Here is a 21447-nt window from a genome sequence, read left to right on the forward strand (position 1 = left end):
GAGGGATGTTTGTTTAAATGCTGAGTTGTTTGCGCTTTTTATTTTTTTATTCCTGACTTGCCTCAGTGAATATTGCTTTCTTGTTGATGCTTATGTGAAATCCTGAAGGACAAGTAGGAAGGAGCTTAGTAGAGTGTGTTGGGATAGATAGAGAGGTGGGGAGTTTTATCTGCAAAAGAGAGTGGCATGTATAATAGCAGCAGTGATAGAGAACATGCACATAAATATAAATGTTTATTGGTGTTCTATCTTTAAAATTTAGGTGTGTTTTACATATTTTAGCCTAAGTAAATACATATAGGGCATGTATCATATATATATATATATATATATATATATATATATATATATATATATATGATTTTTAATAAGATTTCTTGACAGTGGCACTATTGACATTTTGTGTGGAATAATTCTTTTTTTAAGGGGTTCTTTTCTGTGCAATGCCACATGCTTAGCTGAATCCCTGGCCTCTACTTTCTGGATTCCAGGAACTCACTCCTCTGTCTAAATTGTGACATTTAAAATGTTTACATGCATTGTAAATTATCCCCTTGAGACAACTTCTTCTTGCCCCTGAATTGGGAACCACTGTTAGAAGAGGTGATGATGATGGATAGAAAGATAGAAGGAGAAAGAGATGATAAAGAGAGAGGGAAAGAGGAAGGGAGGGAGGGAAGGAGGGAGGGAGGGAGGGAGAGAGAGAGAGAGAGAGAGAGAGAGAGAGAGAGAGAATGTACTAGTATATTGAGATTCAAAGCCTTACCTATAGCAGGCCCCATTTTCATGGAAGTCAATATTCAATAACATATCAATTATATCCATTGGTTTAGGGGCTGGCCATGCTGGCGTATGTTATATTCTTTGAAAATCTATATTGATATTATCGCTTTTTCTTATTGAACACTAACTGTGCTAAGGGTGTACCATTAGGACTCAATTACATGGTGAATTATAGCATTTCTCCTTTTCTATTCATTGGGCTAGAGTTTATTTCCTTGCCTTTCTGGGATCTCTGACAGAGCTAGAGACTGAGAAACCTTTAACTTTTCCCTCATGTTGATAGATTGCAAGGAGAAACAGAGAGAATAAGTAATGAAACAAAGTAACTTATTCATCAATGATATCATTAGGCTCATCCAACACCAGGAGAGGGTGTACTCTGGAAAGATTTCTGGGTAGGATATTGACATCTCCAGTGCTTATTCTGACTGGCTTAGATGTAGAGAAGCTGAAAGGATTTTGAAAGCAAGCTGACCAAGCAGAATCCCTGCCTGGTTCCTAACTTGCATTGTGCTTTACACCCTAAAATCAGGACTGCTGTTATTATTTATTTTTACCAGGGATTCACCAAAGAAGGCATTGCAAACAAGCAAATAAAAAATAAATAAAAATGAAAAATGAAAAAAAAAAGAAAAGAGATTATGCCATTCATTTGTTGGTAAACTCTAAAGCTTATCCATTTCTAACCTGAGATAATTCAGATTAGAAATAGATAAGCTTAAGAGACTGGTTGTGTGAGAGTCTCACCCCTAAGGCAGCAGCATGCTCCTTCTATCCTGGTCTGGAATTTCCCATTGAACAGATGACTGCAACTAAGCAGCAAACTATATTTAGCAAATTGACAATTGCCTACTGACTGGTGTTCACTGTGGCAATGCTGATATTTGCTAATAGGGTATGTTTGTCTTACAATACTACCAGGAATGCAAAATGCATGTAAATGAATATGAAATGTAGTATTTTTCTCCCTGTCCTTTTTACTTTTTATTTTATTTTATTTTTAATATGGTGAACCCACACATACACATACCCCATGAGATCTTAAAATTCCAATTATACAAACCAGTATTGTTAAGTGTGTGCTCACTGCTGTTCACCATATCTCTGGAGCATTCTTACCATGTAGGACAGTAACTTTACTTATTGGAAAGCAATTCCCTAGTTTCTCTACCTCTACCCTTTGGCTTTTATCCACCCAGGTCAAGAGCAAAGGGAATCAAATCACCTCCGTTTATCTCCACCCTGCCTGGCCCCACTTCTGGCTTTGCTTGGCTTTTCTGGGTGATTTAGAGATGAAGGTCAACCTGTACTTAGCAGGTGTGCAGCTGGTACTATCACAAGCCCCCTAATCATTATCGCATTTACCCCTTTGAACAAAACTGAGGGAGGAGGTGCAGTTGCTTGTCTTCTTCTACAGCTTAGATAACAGACTTGGGAATGCTGACTCACTTCCTTTTGCTTACACATAAAGAAGCTGCCTGAAGATTTGAACCCAGGACACCTGCACCCAGCATCTTCACTGTTGGTAACCCACTAATCCATACTTGAAATACTCCCCTTCCCGCACACATCTGTGCCTATTGCACATCTTATATAAGGATAAGCTGGATAAAAAAAAAAAAATCAAAGTAGAATGAAGTAAAGAGAAAACAAAAATCTCCAGTGAGATCTCTGCCCTATTGATTGTCAAATCATGTAAATGCAGAACTCACAAACATCTGAATAGCCACTGCTATAAATTATGCACCTGTATGCTGACAATTAAAACTGAAAGATAAAGCTTGTAAATTTCCTTGTTTTTTTAGAAACAATTTATTGTATTTTTTACCAAGAGCCACATGCCTAGTCCATAATGCCTAATCCACAGATATATTTCATTGAGGCCTAATGTTTCTACAATACAATTTTAAATATTTTAAACAATATATATTCTCCAGTTTGGTGCAGTATTTCCCACTTCTTACTTTGTCTTTTCTGCTTCACTCATTTGATTTTACCTGCTTTGTCCCTGTAAGCGTTCAAATGAAAATCCTGGCTTAATAAATATTTGGGCAGGCATAAGATGATTTTCTTTATATGTTTGGTATATTAATATACAGGACATAGTTTGCTTTGAGGCTTAACTTGTGACAAAGCATTTTCTTATAATGTTTACATTGATATTATGGTACCCTCCTTTTTAAACATTAGCAGTTAAATTGTAGTTCCCTCTTTGATTCCTATTCATTTAATTCTTGATATTATTTTGGACAGAAGTAGATACTTGGTCAGAGGTAGTCAGAGGAAGAAAAGAGCTTTCTTAAAGCTGTTATTTTTTCTTGGATGGATTTCTTAGAGGTACTTTAAAAAGGCATCTGACTCTGTGTGTGTGTGTGTGTGTGTGTGTGTGTGTGTGTGTAGCCAGTGGGGACTTAGGTAGGTTTTGAATCAATCAGAGGAGTATTAGGCAAATTGCTTTCCTCCGGAGCCTTAGTTTCCTTATCTGTAAAATGCAAATAATGATACTTTACATGATTTGTATGAGGTTTTTTATAAAATATCAGGGAAAGTACCTTGCATAGGTTAGAAATCCAGAATATGTAGGTGTCTGTTTCTCTTCTTTTCCTTCTGCTTAGAAAGTAGGATTGAGTAGAGACATTGTCAGGGATATCAAAGTATATAAAAGGATTTCCAATGAGAATGTCAGAGAAAGGTTGCAATAAAAAATCTACTCTCGCAAACAATAGCTCCGTGAAACGGCCACACAATGTCAACATGCCTTACTATATATTAATTCATTTCTGTATCTGTGCCTGCACATACATGAGGCATCTGTGTGCATGTTAATGCATGTGGGCACACATATCCATGTGGTGTTTGTGTGTGGATTAGTGGGTTGGTATATGCAAGTGGTGTATGCAAGTCTGAAAGAAATGGCTAGAGGAAGAGAACACATCGTAGACATATTTGACGGTAACCCTTCTTCAGTATATTGTAACTCATGGTATATAAAATAAAGTCCATTTATGATGTTGGTCTTATCTTCTAATTAAAATCATAGCCATGAAGCTTCTTTATACCTGCATAAAATAAGCAGTTTAATTTCTCTGCACCAGGGGAAAAACGATTTCATTGCCTGTTATGTAGCCTGTCTGTGCATAGTGTGGAGCAGGTGAGGCTGGTTATGAGAGCTTCATTCTTACCCAGTATATTTGTGCTTTCAATGTCTGCAAGCCCCACAGATACCTCCCCTGAGGTCTTCTCAAGGGCAGCTGGGTGCTGCCTCTGGTTCCCTCATCCCTTCACAGTGCCAGGGGAGGAGGAGGTTATTCTTTGTCTACAAATAACTCACATCAGAGCTTTTCCCTGGGTTATTCACACATGAATGAATAAAATTATTATACTGCATCCATTTCTTAAAAATGTGCTGATAACTAATGATGACTTATTTCAATGAAGCCAAAGCAAATATTTGAAGGAAGAAAGTAAGCTTGCCTGGGAAGCTGTGAGGGAATAGAAGAGAAAGAACTATGAATCTTGGCAGTTAACAGGCCTAAATTTGTTTTAAAGCTGACTTTATAATACTAATATATGTTCTGGGTAGCATTTTTTAAATCTTGCTTGATAATAGTTTTATTTTATAAGGTGTGGAGTTGTTTGTTTATTGATTTCATTTTTTTTTTTTTTGCTTCAGACCCTGTGGTTCAGAACATGTGATAGAAGTTACCCTTATAATTTGGCATCAGTATCCCTAAAGGCAGGAAGAACTACAATAGGAAATAAACTCACTGTTCCTTCCGTCACTTAGCTAACATTCAGAACTCAAAGTTGTTGAATCAGGCTGCATATGGGCTGCAGATGAAGCTCAAAATAAAAAAGAGGGCAGGATTTTAAGGGGTTTGGAGTATGGAGATGTCATGGAGATGTTATGATGATAAGCGGTAACATGGTTTTAGATGGGAGAATGTCAGAATCAGGTTTGTTTTAGAGGATGGTTGTTCTGGGCAAGTGTGCAAAGTGGATTGGAGGGGACAAGGCCCATGTGGCTACAAGGGATTGGGTGTATTACAGTAGTAACCCAGTAGAGAGAGGACCCTGTCTGGACTAAGGCAATCACAACAGATAGAGGGGACTTGATTTTGGAGTGAATTAGGAGGTAAATACACAGGTTTCAGAGATGAAGGGATTTGCAGAGGTGAGGGAGAAAGCAAATTCAAAAATGAATCATGGCCATTTTGTTTCATATTATTAGTAAATGGAAACACTCACCGAGCTGGGGAACAATTGGGAACCAATAGGGCCAGGATAAGGCAGCACTATGGGGCATATTGTGTTTTAGGTGGAACATCCAAGTGGAAGAATCCCAACAGTTGAAATTTCAAGTCTGAATTTTTGGAGGCAATTTGGAGATTTAAATTTTGAGTTGTCTCAGAAGATGGTGATTAAAAAATAAAACATAAATCAGAATTGAAAGGAGTTACTGAGTAACAATTTGGTGAGTGAAAACAGAAGGTCCAAATGGAGGGTTCAGGAATGGTCATATTTAAAGAAAATCAAAGAAAGTGTGAGTATCCAAAAGAGATGAAAAAGAAAACCAGATGAGTATGATATTATGAAAAAAAACAGATGAGAAGGCTTCAAGAAGGATGGAGTAGCTCATTGTATCTAAGGCTGTGTCTGTTGTGTTAAATACTGGAAAGCTGATCATCCATTGGTGGTACCATTGTTATTGAGGTACTCTGAGTGGATGCCTGATTGCATCAGGTGAAGGGTGAAATTTCAACAGTATTCAAGAACTTGTTATGCCATAGGCTCAAATCTAGCTTGGGTAGCATCAGACTCTAATGATGGTTTAAGTAACTTTCCAAATAGAGAACAGAGAAGAGAGAACTGTTGAGATGTGAACCTGCTCTGATGTCAAAGCATTTTCAACACACCACTTCTGTCCTTGTGGTTTGAGGATAGAAAACCTTATGTGGAAATGGTTTTTGCCTAGAAACATTTGGGAATATGTGCTTTAGAAAATAAAAAGAGGTCATACAACCAGTTAAATCAATTCAGAAAGAATAGAATATATAACTGTATCCTAGGAGCGGGGTTCTTTCCATGACTAAAGAACAATACTATAATAAGAAGTAACAGAAAGATGAAGACCGAGACAGAAAGACTGAGAGTTTTGGTAGAGTATCCCTAGATCAGGGGACAGAGGACCATAATATTCTCTCAGAGATTTGGTGGTAAACTTCAAAAACCAAAACTTCCCAGCCAGGAGTAATGGTGCTACCTATAATCCCAGCAATGGAGGAGGCTAAGGCGGGAGGATCATAAGTTTGAGGCCGACTTCAGCAATTTAGCAATACCCTGTTTCAAAATTAAAAATAAAAACTACTGATAATGCAGCTCAGTGGTAAACCACCCCTAGGTTCTATCTATCCCCAGAACCAAAAAGAAAAAGGAAAAGAAAAAAGCAAGCATAAGGCCTATCTTAGTAAACAGATTTAGCCTTGTACCCTATTTCAGCTCAATTCAGCAATGAAGAAAAACTAAAACTGGAAAGAAAAAAGGACCCATATTTCCTATAGAGGCTCAGGTGCCCCTTTATGTGCTTTGATATTCCAATACAGATGTATTTTATATTTATTTAATCTTGTACTTATTCCGTCCTATGAATTCTATCTGTATTTTGTCCTCTGTCCTTTCATCAGATCATGCTTCTTAGTGATCCTGAAATGGAAAGCAGCATATTGATCAGCTCAGACGAAGGGGCCACGTATCAAAAGTACCGCCTCACCTTCTACATCCAGAGCCTGCTCTTTCATCCCAAGCAAGAGGACTGGGTGCTGGCCTACAGTTTGGATCAAAAGGTGAACAAATACTGTTTTCATTCTCATCTTGTCACCCGGGTCTCACCTTGTGAAAAGCACTTGTTGGCTCAATTCAGATTTTGGAGAGGAGTCAATGACATTTCTCCATTCCAATCAAGTTGATTTTGTCTGCAGCAAACAACCTTCCTTTCTAGTCTTAAATATCAAAATATGCAGACTGTTATGTTTTATATATTGGCAATGCTTTTTTTAATAATTTCACAGTTGTAAAATGATTTTCTCTAAAATATACTAATTTGACCTTATTTCCAGTAGCTCTGTGTAGGAGATATGTTATTATAATAATTTGATTTTGACTATGGTCAACAGAGGTGCAGTAAGGCAAAGGAGTTTGTTCCAAAATCTCAGTTGTGTAGCTGGAGAAGCTAGCATGTAAGAAGCATAAGAACAGGGACTTTAGATTATTCTTCATTGTATTTCCTGCTGTCTCCAGAACCTTCATACAGATGCCAAGCTTTTATGTAATAATGTTGCAGAATCAATTAGTGAAAGGGAAGAGATGATTACAAGCACTGCCTTGCATAGAGATATCCACAGAATCACCTTGGTTGAAATAGCTTCTTCTTTCTGCACTCTCAAATCCTAAAATAGTTTTTCTTCAGTATGTATTTGAATATGTGATTGTGATTGTGAATTTGTGTGTGTATGTGTGTTTGTGTGTGATATGTCAGCACCTTTAAACAATAATTTCAACATAACCTTTATATCGCTCATTAACAGAGCCTCATGGTGGGCATCAGGTGCTTAAGGCAATCCCCTAAGGACACCCACATGACATTTGCAGAGCAAAAGCCATTGCAAATACACTTCTTTCATGGCATCAAGTGGATATTGTATGAAAGACTTAGCCAAATGTCAGATAGTCTGTGGGTTTAGATGCTTAGTAGAGCCAGAAATTTTGAAGCTATGTTGAAAAAAAAAGTAAATTATTTGGATGCTATTAAATGGTTGGATGATTATGTATTTAGATGAAGCTCAGAACTCTTAGCTCAGAACCATATTTTTTTTCTAAGGACAAGCTAGATTAGGAGCAATAGAACTCTCATACCAAGTGATTGATAATCCAAATGCAGTGCCTCATGTATATCCAGGCGTATCCTTTTCCCCCATTTCCACAGCACCAAGAACTTCTGGACCATTGCTCATGAAGTACCCTTGTGGATATAATGCCTTCAAAATCCTTTCAGACTTGATGGCTACTTTTTCACTTAGTAAAAATATTTGGAAACGTGGCCGTGGGTGTTGATGGATTTTCCTAATCACACTGCACATTTCCAAATATATTATTCCTTCAGTACTCTTTCTTGTTGACATCTTTTGCTAAAAGTGGCTGAATGTTCTTCAGATCCATAAAGTTTCTAGCCAGTGCCTGCCCATTCTTCTTTTGAATAAATGGTGTGAGGAGGGAGATGAAGTCCCTGGCAATGTTTGCAGAGATGGCATAAAACACCTAGCCCCAGCTATCCAGGTTGCAGAGGAGTTTTTTCTTCATCCTGGGAGTAATTTAGTGGTTTAGAGTCAAGGAGAGTGATGCTATGCAGCAGCAAATGAAGATGCAAGTGTAGTTGAGATTGATATACAAATGTGTTATTTCAGACTAGAGCCTTCTCTGATGTGCATGTATCTAGGCAGCTGTTTTCTTCTTGAGAAAATGAAAAGTGCTAGTATTAAGGTAACTGCAGCATCAAAGGAAGATGTTTGTGGTGAGGAGTGAATCGATGTTTCCATTATTGTGCCTTTGATGAAATGCACTAGCAATTTCTTTAGCATCGGCAAGGCTATCTCGTTATGTTGTATGTATTACAAAAGACCTAATTGAATGATATTTTTAAAGGGATAATATCCAATTGCTTTACTTTTCAAACTGCTACCCCAAAGCTGCAGGAGACTAGCCAGTAGATCTCGCTCAGAAAAGACACTGCTGGAAAATTAAGGGACTGTCTTCTGGATAAGGCAGAATTGCAGCTAGAAACTGAGAGATGCCCATGATGGTCTGTTAATTGAAGTGCTGGATGGTGGGTTGTGAGTTAAGCGGGTCTTAGGATAACAGTTGAGGGGTATGGGGGTATGAGATTGGAGTGGGGGGCAAAGATGCTTTGCATCTGACCCCACAGGAGGGGCTTGCCTCTAACTCTTGATGCATCCCAACCTTTCAAAGTCCTGTCTTTCCTGACCAGTTTGACTTGGGCCTTTGATTAGTTCCTTCTTTTCTGGCCATCTTCATGAGCTTTCCATTTCCTGTTAATTTCTGTGCCAGCTCCTGCTCTGCCCATCAAATTCTTTACTTAGTAAAGACAAGACTATTTATTCTTGGCTTCTTGGCTACAGGAATCTTTGGAGATATTTTATAAGAATCTTTGCGCTTTAAAATGAAAAAGCAGTGGAAGGCTATGGTTGACTGAATTGGAAATGATATAAGAAAAGCGACCCTTCTCCCCTAATTTTGGAACCAAAGCTAACTTTTTTTTTTCCCTAAAGACTGTTGTGCATGGATCAGTTATTTAAGAGGTGGTTGCTCCATTGTTTCCATCAGCCTCTGTCCTCATTGATAACTAAAACAGCTTACATTGTGATGTTTGGGATTATCTGGAGGACCCAATGATCTTATTAAAAACAGATTGTTTTGAAAGATTTTGAGATGAGTTTTGAAGACAAAGAAATCCTAGAAAAGATAGTTACTATTTTCATTGCTATAGAAGGCTGATTGTTTAAATACTCCTCCTTTTAATAAGGGATGTGGTGCAGTTTTTTTCCCAAGGGTACATGCTCATGTATTCTCAGATATATACATTCTAGTACAAGGGGCCTTCCAAGGATAAAGAGTTGAAAATAGCTATTTTTTCTGCGTGAAAGGTGGGATTTCAAAGCTATTGTTATCATTTATCTTCTTGACAAAATGAAATTTTTACCAATACAGCGGATTTTGGAAGTCAGAGGTGAGGAACTCAATGGGATTCCAGGTTCCATTGTTTGCAGGCCCTTCTGGTCTAGACTGCTCTAGAACAGCCCATCATTTCAATGGCCAAACACACTTTCTGAAACACCAGCATGTATAATGAAGGGTTGCTTTTATAGGAGTTGAGGGGGGGTGGTGCATGCAGCTCAGGGTATTTTAAAATACAAATTTATTTTTGATTGACCTTTCATAATCGCGCATGTTTATTTGGTACAGTGTAATGTCTCTATCCATGTATACATTGTGTAATGATCAAATCAAGGCAATTAGCATAGCCATCACTTTGATAATTTATCATTTCTTTGTGAACACTGGGATTTTTTGCTGATCACTAGCCAAATTCAATAGTAGCTGGTGGATTGACAAGCTGGCTAAGAAGCTGATGTATGGTTTTAGGATGGTGACTGGCAGTGCTGGGCCCAGCAGAGAGAGGTGGATGGTCCAGCGCAGGCTTTGCTGATTGGACCATACCTGAGCAAGGCACTGGTGAACAAGAGTGTATGTGTCTTGTGAAGGGCCTCAGAATTCAAAATTGTCCTTCTGGAATGCTAGATACAGGTGAAGCTGTGCCTTTCATTTATATTCTCATCCTCAACAGTCAGACTAACAATTGTAGTCAGATGCTCCTGGATTGGTATGTGATGATAACTTTCTTGGTAGCTACTCGCGGAAATAGGCTTTTTCTCTCCCTACCTGTTGGAGACAAAGCTGTTGGGGATTAACTAGGGAGGATCATAGTTTTGGAACTTGTCATCCTTGGGGTAGGGATAGAATGGAAGGGCACGTTTAATTGGGGAAAAAACAAACAAACAAATCATTGCATTTTCCTTAGGTCCTCTTCCATTCTTTGAAAACCCAAGGACCCAACAATAACAACTTAACAGAGGAAAAGTTTATTTAGGGCCTCTTGGTTTCAGAGATTTAGTCCATGGTCAGTTGACTCTAGCTCTGGGGCCAAGGTGAGGCAGAACATCATGGCGCAAGGGCACCACAGAGGAAGAAGGCTTAGGACATGGTAACAAGGAAGCAGAGAGTGAACAAAGTGTCATCCCCAGTGACCTTCTGCCTCCTAATGCTCTCAGGATAGAAATTCAACCATGGCAGAGTTTGGGGACAGGGAGCTACAGCCACAGGTAGGTCCAGAAGTAGAGCAGTGTGGCGTCATGGTTTCTCCTTGTCATGCACCTGCTTCCACACTGACTTTGTTTAATTGTGTGTGCAGCCCTTTACACTCATTCCACCACCCTAACTCCCACCTCTTTGGCCAAATCCTGACTCCAGATTTCTAGTTTTCTAGTTGGACTCAGGAATTGTTTTGCTAGCCCCTTCCTTTGCAAATGTTTCTGGCCTTAGGCTCTATTCTATCTACAGGACATGTCTTTTTATTTTTATTCTTTATTTTTATTTTTTTGGCCTCCATTCTCTGAAGCATTTTGACCTCTCACTCTGGTGGGGTAGCAGCTGGCCGGAGTCTGGGTTATGTTTTAAGCTTTTTATAGCAAGTTGTAGTGTAAGTTCAGAAAAGTGAATGTATTACCATGAGCCTGAGGAAACTAGCTACCTGAGCAAGAAACTTCCTGAACTCCCTGTTGCTTCTCACATCATCAAAATCTCGTCACATCATCAAAATCTGGAGCCTCCATCAGTTAGGGTCATGTTTAATTTCATGCATATGATTTATGACTGGCTAATCTGGCAAGGGAACAGATAAGATCAATTCCTCAGAATAAAGGTTAGAAAGTAGCAAGTAAGGCAAATTGAAAAGAAGAAATGTTTTAACTGAAAAGCATTAAATATTAAACATTAGAGAATTTGTCTAAGCCAAATGCAGATTAGCTCAGCTAATTAGAAAATTCATAAGGAAACTTTCAAAATAATCTATTTGAAATTAATTTAACAGATTTAATTTTTTAAAATGTGTTCTTTTTCTATACCAGTTTTGGCAAAATGATGGTGAAACTCATGTTCTGAAATAGTATTGATGGGCATGCAAATTAGTTTTCCTTCCTGGAAAATATCGTGGCAAGGTGTATCAGAAGATGTACATATTCATAACTTGATCCACTGGTTCAGTTACTCATTTCTGAGACTGTACCTGTGGAATAATACCCTGAAGCTCTAGGAATAATGATGCTTATCAAAGTCATTTATAATGGGAAAAACTAAGGGACTTTTAACTGAATGCTCACTATTGAAGGAATTTAAGTCATGGAACATGACATTTGTCTCACCCATTAAAACAGTGGTCACGATGACCATGTATCAACATGGATGTGTATTAATACCTATTAAATATACACATGTTTCATATTACATCCATGATATGTACAAATGCATAAATAATAAATAGTAAGTAAGAAGTACTCTTTGAATACAAGTGTGCAAATAAAAAAAAATAAGACAAAAGAAGGAAGGAAAGACTTTTTTAAAAGTAAGGAAATATTACAGAATATTAATTGGATTTATTAGGGTGATGGAATTAAATTTGTGAATTTTTTCATACTATTTGTTTTCAAATTTTCCATGATTTCATTAGATTGCATTTATAATTTAAAAAAATCTACCATCTAATCTACCATGAATAGTTTATATTCATTCTAATTATAAAGCAGTGCTCTTAAGAAGATTTTAGGTGTGAATAGGATTGATTTGGGTAAAATCATCTGAACTCATTATTGAAATCCCATCTCAAGAGGCAGCATGTTGTAGAGGAAGATTTCCCTGAAGTGGGAATATACCAAGTCTGGGGTATATCTTTTCCTCCTCTTTGTTTTTTACTGTGGTCCCTTTAGAACTGTGAAACTATAGGAGTTTTCCCCCCCTCCTAACAAAGAGTATGCTTTTGTTGGTTACAACCTCCATCTATATTATTTACAACTCAGCAATAGATATATGTTTTATTATTTACAAGGCACCCAGTATAGATAGATGTTAAGGAAGTGATTTATTTTGGAGGTTTTTCAGATGAATTTTCCAGCTGTATCCCAAAATTGAATTAGCGTTTGCTTATTGGATGTGACAGGTGTAATGGGAATATACTGTGGCAGCCAAGGGGTGTAGACACAGCCAGTGAGTTGAGGCTTGTACCTTATAGCTGCACCTGCCCTGTGTTGCATTACGCAGAGTTGGGCATATAGGTTTTTCTTGGAAATGAGATATATGTCCTTAAGTACCTTCTGTTTTGTGAGTGCTGAAGTGCTTTCATATACATTATTACATTGAATTTTCCTAGGTGTCAGCAAGGTGGATATTATTTCCGAGTTACAGATGAACAGATGACTCTAAAAGGTGATGCTAACTTGCTCAAGGACACACAGCCAGGTGAGAGGCCTGGCCTGCTCTCTGCTCTCTCTCCTGGGTCTGGCTGTGTTTTGACCACCACACTGCTCTCCCTGGTAGATAGACAGCCTTGCAGTTGCCTTGGAACCGACCACCACGGGCCCCTTTATACTGAACCACAGACCTGGGGAGCATTGCTATAGCCACACAATAAAATCAACCAGGCCCCTGACCAAACCTTCCAATGAACGCAGTGTTCATTTGGCTCACTTCTCAACTGATGTCACTGTCTGGATGGAATCTTGAGGAGAGAACCTATCAGATGGCTGACTGATGACAAGGCATAGGACTAGTTAATTCTTCCTAGGGCAAAACCAAAACAAAAAAACAAAAAAAGTCCACATCACGGCAGTTGTGTTTCTTCCCATTAATTTGCTCCAGTCTTTGGGTTATTATATAGATTAAACCAAAGCATTTGTCACTTAAAAAGGTAATACTATGATCTGAAGTTTTTTTAAGGAAGCTTATGGAGACAACATCTTTAATATGGTAATGAAGATAGAAGTTGAAATCATTTAACTTCATTTACAAATCATGAATATGTATTATGCTTTAAATGAAAAGAAGGACTAAAACAGATATAGTGTTTGTTCAATTTGCTAAAGAGAAGACAATTTGTCAAGATTTTTTTCCCTCAAAACTCAAGCAATATGCAAATGTAGGAAAATCAGACCCCCATGTTAATTCCATGGCATGATGAATATTTTTATAATCCTAATTAGTACCAGTCATTTAGTCTAGCAATTTCCCCCAATCTAGCCAATTTGAAATTAAAATAGATGCCTTGATTACAAAACTCATTAGCAAAGAAGCACCCTTCTCACTAACCAGTTCATTTAAAATGCACAAACTGAATGAAGTGTGGAACACTAGTATTGTCAATTGGCATAAGTGAAGTGAGTCTTAATTGGAAGCATTGTGAAGTATTTGTATTGCTGCATGTTTCATTGCAGTATAATATATCATTCATTAAATGTAACAAAAGCAACTTTTAAATGGTTTAATTAAGCAGAGTTTGTGCTCTTGGTAATTTTTATAAAGTCGAAAGTCACAATTGTTTGCATGTGAAGTACTGATGGGTATTAATGTCAGGAAGACGAAGTCTGACTCTGCATTTATCACTCTGATTATGCAAAGAATGGAGGGTTTAATGTGAGAGGAGAAAATTAAATTATAGAACATTGACTCCTTATTTAACAGTACCCGCATGCACATTGTTCTCGTGAATTTTGACGTGGGATGTCCAGAATTGTTTGATTTGTGGCTGGGAAGGGAGGGGGAGGACCTCGCAAAGGGATAGGAGTGGAATAAAAGGAGAAAATAACAGTTGGGGATTTCTCTTTTTGTGATTCTTTTTTAATCAAGGGAGGAGGTAGTAGGTGGAGAGAAACTCCATCCAATATATTTTCATCTACTCAAAAGAGCAATAGAGATGTGTAGAAGTGCAGATTGTTGTTCTGTCTAAGCAAAATGTGGTGGAAGTGGGAGAGAGGGAGGAAACGGGCTTCCGCCTAGGGAAATGCTGCAGGAGGAATCACAGAAATCCTACACTGGGACTAGATAGCAGGGAGTTCAAGGCCAGTGTTTCCATCGAAGAGGCTACAGGATGGGTGGTAATAGTGGCAGTTCTGTGGGCATAAGATATGGGGTGGTGTTCCATTGATGTTTATCCAGATGTCAGCTGTTGCCTCATAGTTATGGCTTTTTTTTGGCCCCACATCAACAAAGATGTAAAACTCAGCCATATCACTGACTTCCATCAGAAATCCAATTTTAGCAGACAATATTAATGCTCTGCTTATATCCATTTGGTATTTTCTCTCTTGTGTGCTCCCAGGGACTTCTGATTGCCAATATTTGCACTTCTTTCCCCAAAGCCCCTTGAAGCTTCTCCACCCCTCTGTACAGCAAGCTTTCGATGAGCCAGGGAATTAACATCTGGGAACAGCCCTTAACAAATGTCTAACAGAATTTGGTATGTAAATACCCCAGCCTCCTCGCTCTTGTGTGGGATAACTCTGAAATCAGGGGACAGGGTGGCACAAGAGAAAAGATGCCGCCCAAACCACGGAGGCCACTGGAAAGGACTTTGAGGGAATAGAAAGAACCTAAAAGAAGACTCAGGCGGCAACTTATTTTTGCCTGACGATTTGATTTTTAGAAACTAGATTTGTTTTGATTTTTTGTGTCTTATTTTTGTCGTTCCTTTGCATTTGAAAATGTCAGTAAGATCTCAGATGTGCCAGAAGTTACAGGAAAAAAAGTTTGGTTGACTTGATCGTGTTCCAGGTCTTCTTAATCATTGGCTCAGTCGTTGGCATCATTGGCTTCCCCTTAACTTGCAGGATGAAGTGAAAACCTACAGCTCAGCACATAGACGGTTGTAGCTTGGATCCTAACTTTCTACCTCCTCTTCTCAAGTACTCATTTCACTCATAGGAGAAGGACTGTGTCTTCCTGTTTGGCACTGAAACGCCCTGGCGTCAATGCTTCCCTTTGGCAGTCCTTTCCCCCTCTTCATCTGGCTAGCCCTATTTGCCTTTCATAACTCAAAGCAAATAAGACTTTCTAGAGAAAAATTTACCTAGGCAAACTCTATGGGACCTTAACTACACTTCTTATATTTAAAAAAGAAAACCCAGAAAGAAGCTATTTTCCTTTTTAGCATACTCAGAAAAAATTTTTTTTGTAGTTTTACCTTTTATTATTATTATTTTTTTTAAGTACATTAGAGGCAACAAAATTTTTTCTCTGTGTTTAGGGCATCTAAAGATCTTAAATGGTCCCTGGGCAAGAGATAAAGGTACTAATTGTCGGGTTGAGAAGCAAAGGGAGAAACCTAAGAGTGATTTGAAAATAGAATCAGATTTCGCGATTGCCCAGAAGTCCCAGAGGAGGGCAGGCAACTACTAACCCTGACCGTGACAAAACCCAGAAGGATACCATTGATCGCACAGTCTGATTGCCCATGGCCCGGGGCTCTGCCCATGGCCCGTTTCTTTACCGACAGAAGAGTTGCTTATTTCCCACATGCACTGAGTGGTTGAGGGCAAGCCCTGGTAGGCCTGTTGCCAGGGTGTACTAGAGAGGGGATAATCCTTTTTTTTTTTTTTTGTGGCTGCTTTTCCGTTAGCTGCTTTCCTGACATTTTGCCCCACGCCTCCCTTGGCTGCTCCAAGTGCCGGAGGCAGCAGCCAGCAGTGGCTGTCTAAGTCAGTTATTGAAACAAGGCTTTTTAAAATGAAGACTTTTTAATTTGAAGTAGTTGCTAGAGATACCAGGGTTGTAATCTAGAAGCTTTGTAATAGGTGGCTGGGGAGTGAGTGAGGGGGAAAAAAAAAAGATATATTAACTTTTCTTTCTTCAAACACTGTTGTGCTAACATTGGGCTTGAATGTTTTCATAATTAAGATGCTGAAAGGTGGCTGAGAAGTCCACTCTTTCTCTCATCGATCTTAGCCTGGATGGTCTCCTGGGCCTTATGGCCCCAAGGATCCAGTCCCTGAAGGAAACATCCAGGTTTTACCAGTAGATCATTACTCTGATCTACATGCCCTAAGGTTCAGACAGTCACTTTCCCTTTCATGATGCTGAAAATGTGAGGTTAATCAGCAGGTAAAAAGCTGATATCATTCATTTAATTCCTTTTACAGATGTTCCAGTGTAATCACTCAAAATAACTGAAAATTATGCCACATTTCCCCCCAAGTAACTCACTTCTCATTATCAGAGTCTAACAAATCCTAACAAATATTTACATTAAATACTCAAAAGATTTTTTTTTCTCTGAGTGAATATTAGTAAAATACACGGAATAAAGAAGAAAGAAAAATAGAAAGCAAAACCCATCTCCTACTTTTTGGTACATATCATTGAAGAGTGTCAAAAACTTGCCCTTGGCTAGAGGTGAGGCTCAGTGACAGAGTGTGTGCTTAGCATGCAGAGGCATTGGGTTTGATACCCAGCACCAAAACAAAACAAAAAGAGCCCTTATCCTTTGTTACCTACATACCAAGTGAATATTGTATTCAACAAAAACGTATCAAGCACTAACCATATACCAGGAGATAATGTGCAGTAATGGATACTGATACTCATCAGTGCATTAGTGCAAAGAGAAAGCCCCACCACGTGAGCCAATGATGGCAATTGGGATAAGTGCCACCAAATAGAAGGATAGATTATCTGTGTGCACTGGGGAGTAGGTCTAACCTAGCTTAAAAAATGTTTGCTCTAATTACTGTATCAAAGAATAAAGGTATTCTCTTGGAGCTATACAGTTTGAGTCTTATAAATATTGATTAAAATAAAACAAGGGTCACTTTATGAGTTGACTTCAGATTCTTATAAACAATTTCATTGAGATCTAATTAGCATCCTGAGACTGCACAAGTTATAGTATACAAATTTGAAAAAGTCTTGACACGAATGCTTACGTGAGATCATCACTGCAGTAAAGAATGTGAGCAAATCTGTCACTCCAAAGTTTCCTTGTGCTCCTACCTGGTTCTTTCCTCCCCTTCTCTATCCCTCACCATATTCAAAGTTGGGGATTTGTTTTCAGGCACTAGAAGCCGGTTTGCATTCTCTAGAATTTTACATACAGGCACTGTATTCCTGCGTGTTTTCTTTTTCTTATAATTATTTTGAGATTCGTCTATGTTGTACATATCAATAGTTTCTTTTATTTTTATTTTTTTGGTAGTATTAGATTGCATGGATATACTACAATTGGTTTATCTAGTCACGTGTGAGAGAATATTTGAGTTGAATCCAAGTTTTGGCTATTAAAAATAAAGTTGCTATGAAAAATTCATGAACAGGTTCTTGTATGGCTTATGTTTTCATTTCTCTAAGGCAAGTTGGTATAGTGGAATGACTGGACTGTATACTAGATGTAGTTACGAATTTTTAACAAAAGTTTAAACTGTATTCTAAAGTGGTTGTACACTTTTCTACTAGGAGTATGTGAGATATGCAGTTTTTATATATCCTCACCAATGCTTGGAATGCTAATCTTTGTAATTTGAACCTTTCTAATATAGTAGTGATATCTCATTGTGGTTTAATTTTCATTCTCCCACTGACTGAAGACCTTGAACATCATGTGTTTATTTGAGAATCATGTGTTTATTTGCTATTTATATACTTCCTTTAGTGAAGATTTTGCCCAATTTAAAATTGGGTCTCTGGTACTCTTATTGAGTATTGAGAGTCTTTCTTTATTCTAGATAAAAGTCCTTTATCAAATATGTAGTTTACAGTATTTTCTCCAATATCACAGCTTGTCTTCTGATTCTCTTAAGAGAGTATTTCAATGAAAACATATAAAGTACAAATTGCTATTTTTTGGTTCATATTTTTGATGTTAGATTTGAAAAATACTTTACTAATTTACTGTCATAGAGATTTTTTCTGCTTTTTACTAGATACTGCTATAGTTTCATGTTTATATTTATATCTATTATCCATTTTATATATAATGTGAAGTAGGGATCAAAGTTTATTATTATTATTGCATATGGATAGCAAATTGTTCCAACATCATTTCTTGAAAAGGCTATTCTTTCATCATTGAATAATTTCTATACTTTTGTCAAAAAATCGATTGGCCATATATTTGAAGAACTATTTCTGGACTCTATTCTCTTCCATTGATCTATTTGCTTAGCTTGACACCAATGTCACATTATCTTGATTTCTTGGCCATTGTGGTAATTTGCATTTTCAAATGAATTTGGGAATCAATTTTTCAATTTCTGTTACCACCAAAAGCGTCCTGAAAATTTTATTTGGATTGCATTAAGTATATAGACCAATTTGAGAGGAACTGACATTTTAAAGTTATGAAGTCATCTGATCTATGAACACAGTTTATCTTCCTCTTTGTTTAGGTTTCCTTCAGTTTATTACTAAGAAATATTACACAGTAATATTTTATTCTTTTCAGTTTATAGATCTTGAACCTCTTTTGCCAGATTTATCCCTAAGCATTTCACAAATTTGATTTTTGAGTGATAATTTTAAAAGGTCCTGATTTTTTTGTTGCTAGTACATATAACAAATAGAAAGAAAAGTCAATAATGATATAAGAGAATTGTACAATGTAGTGAACTAGCTTGACTTAAACGTTTTCTCTAGAACACCTCCTGCAACAGAGCACACTTACTTCCTAAAGCTTTTGGAACATTTACCAAGATAGGCCATATTCTGAACACTTTGTGACTCAGTACAAATATTACATCTCTTAAGTTGTAAAGGAGAATGATTTTACTAATTTCAGAGATGTGTGGAAATTAACTGATATGTGAGAAACTATTTCGAAGCTGATAGAGGGATTTTGACAGATAAGAATTAAGCACAGAAAAGAATATTTACTACCAAAGTGTGACTTCAGGTCTAAAGACCTATGATTTCCCATTCCATTGAAGAGAAAAAGTTTGCTTCAAAATAATTTCTAACGATCCTCTGGATTTCAGAATTGACTATGGTGTTATTTCCTTTTTCATCTCAAATTTTGTTGATTTGGGTTTTTGTTAACTTTCTTTTGACTTATTTGGCTAGGAGTTTATCAATCTTTTTTATCTGTCCAAAGAACCAACTCTTTGTTGAAATGCAAGGTTGGTTCAAAATATTCAAATCAATAAATATAATTCTCTAGGTAATTAGAATTAAGAACCAGATTCATATGATTATCTCAATAGATGAAGAAAGACCTCTGATAAAATCCAGCATTCATTTATGTTAAAAACAATGGAGAAACCAGGCATATGAAGAGCTTACCTCAACATAATGAAGGTTATATATGGAAGCCCAAAGCCAATGTTATACTGGAGAAAAACTGAAAGCAATTTTTTTTTCTAAAATCAGGAAGAAGATAAGGATGTCCACTCTCACAACTCCTATTCAATATAGTCCTTGAGATTAGCCAGAGCAATCAGGCAAGAGAAGGAAATAAAGGATACAAAAAGGAAAGGAAGAAGTTTAGTTATCCATTTGCTAATGACATGATCCTATATCTAGAAGACCCAAAAACTCCACTAGAAGACTTCTAAAGCTGATAGGCAAGTTCACCGAAATAGCAGGATAGAAGACAGATATTCACAAATCAAGCTTTCCTATACTCCAATAGTGATTCTGCTGAGAAAGAAATCAGGAAAACCATTCCATTCACAAAAGCCTAATAAAATGAAATAAAATACTTGGAAATTAATCTAATTAAGTAGATAAAAGATCTCTACAATAAAAACTACAGAACACTGAAGAAATTAAAGAAAACCTTAGAAGATGGAAAGACCTCCCATGTTCTTGGCTAGGCAGAATTAAAATTGTTAAAATGGACATACTTCCTAAAGAATTACTCAGCTTCAATACAATCTCCACTAAAATGCCAATAACATTCTTCAGAGAACTAGAAAAAAGAATCCTAAAATTCAGAGGAATAAAAGATCCCAAATAGCAAAGCCATCTTGAACAAGAAGAGTGATATTGGATGCATCACAATACACGATCTCAAAATACACTCTAGAACTAAAGTAACAAAAACAGCATGGTAATGGCATAAAAACTGTGGAAGCAATCACATTCCCTTCAATAAATGAATGGATAAAGAAACTATGGTACATATACACAATGGGATAGTACTCAACCTTAAAAGAAAATAAAATTATGGCATTCCCAGGTAAATTGATGGAGTTGGAGAATAGCATGTTAAGTGAAGTAAGCCAATCCCAAAAAACCAAAGGCTGAATGTTCTTTCTGACAGGTGGATGCTGATCCATGATAGGAGCAGGGGTGGGGCATGGGAAAAATGGAGAAACTTTGATTAGACAAAGGTGAGGGGGTATAGGGGCAGGATTGTATATGATGTAGCGTCACATTATATGTGCAGTCATACATGTACCTAGGGTAATAATGTCTATCTCATTTTTGCAAGTTTCAGGAGATGTATGACTGCACATATAGTGTGACGCTACATCATATATAATCAGAGAAATGAAAAGTTGTGCTGCAATTGTGTACAATGAATCAAAATGCATTCTGCTGTCATACATAAATAACTAATTAGGATAAATAAATAAATAAATTAATAAAAAATAGACATGAAGACCAGTGCAGCATAATAGAGAACATAGAAACAAACCCATCTGATATTTGACAAAGATGCCAAATATACATATACATATATGTGTGTGTGTGTACACAACATATATGTATATGTATATATATATTCTATGAAGCCAGTATAAATATGTATACACACATATACATTTTATATATACATATATATATACACACACACACACACACACACACATACATATATACACACACACATACATATATATATACACACACACATATGTTGGAGAAAAGACAGTCTTTTAAACAAATAGTACTGGGAAAACTGATAACCATATGTAGAAGAATGGAATTCCTGTCTCTCACCCTGTACAAAAGTCAAATCAAAATTAATCAAAGATGTAGGAATGGCAGCAGAAACTA

At 37.2% G+C, this 21447-nt stretch overlaps 1 protein-coding gene across 1 annotated transcript in view; it reads left to right on the forward strand.

Annotated features, from left to right (window-relative positions):
* Nucleotides 1-21447, forward strand: part of Sorcs3 (sortilin related VPS10 domain containing receptor 3) — a 616840-nt gene that overhangs the window by 332236 nt on the left and 263157 nt on the right. The window contains exon 4 of the mRNA XM_026401144.2: nucleotides 6468-6626. Within this exon, the coding sequence (XP_026256929.2) occupies nucleotides 6468-6626 (159 nt within the window). The remainder of the gene's footprint in view (nucleotides 1-6467; nucleotides 6627-21447) is intronic.

Source organism: Urocitellus parryii, chromosome 5, assembly GCF_045843805.1.
Source record: "Urocitellus parryii isolate mUroPar1 chromosome 5, mUroPar1.hap1, whole genome shotgun sequence".
Classification (NCBI taxonomy): domain Eukaryota; kingdom Metazoa; phylum Chordata; class Mammalia; order Rodentia; family Sciuridae; genus Urocitellus; species Urocitellus parryii.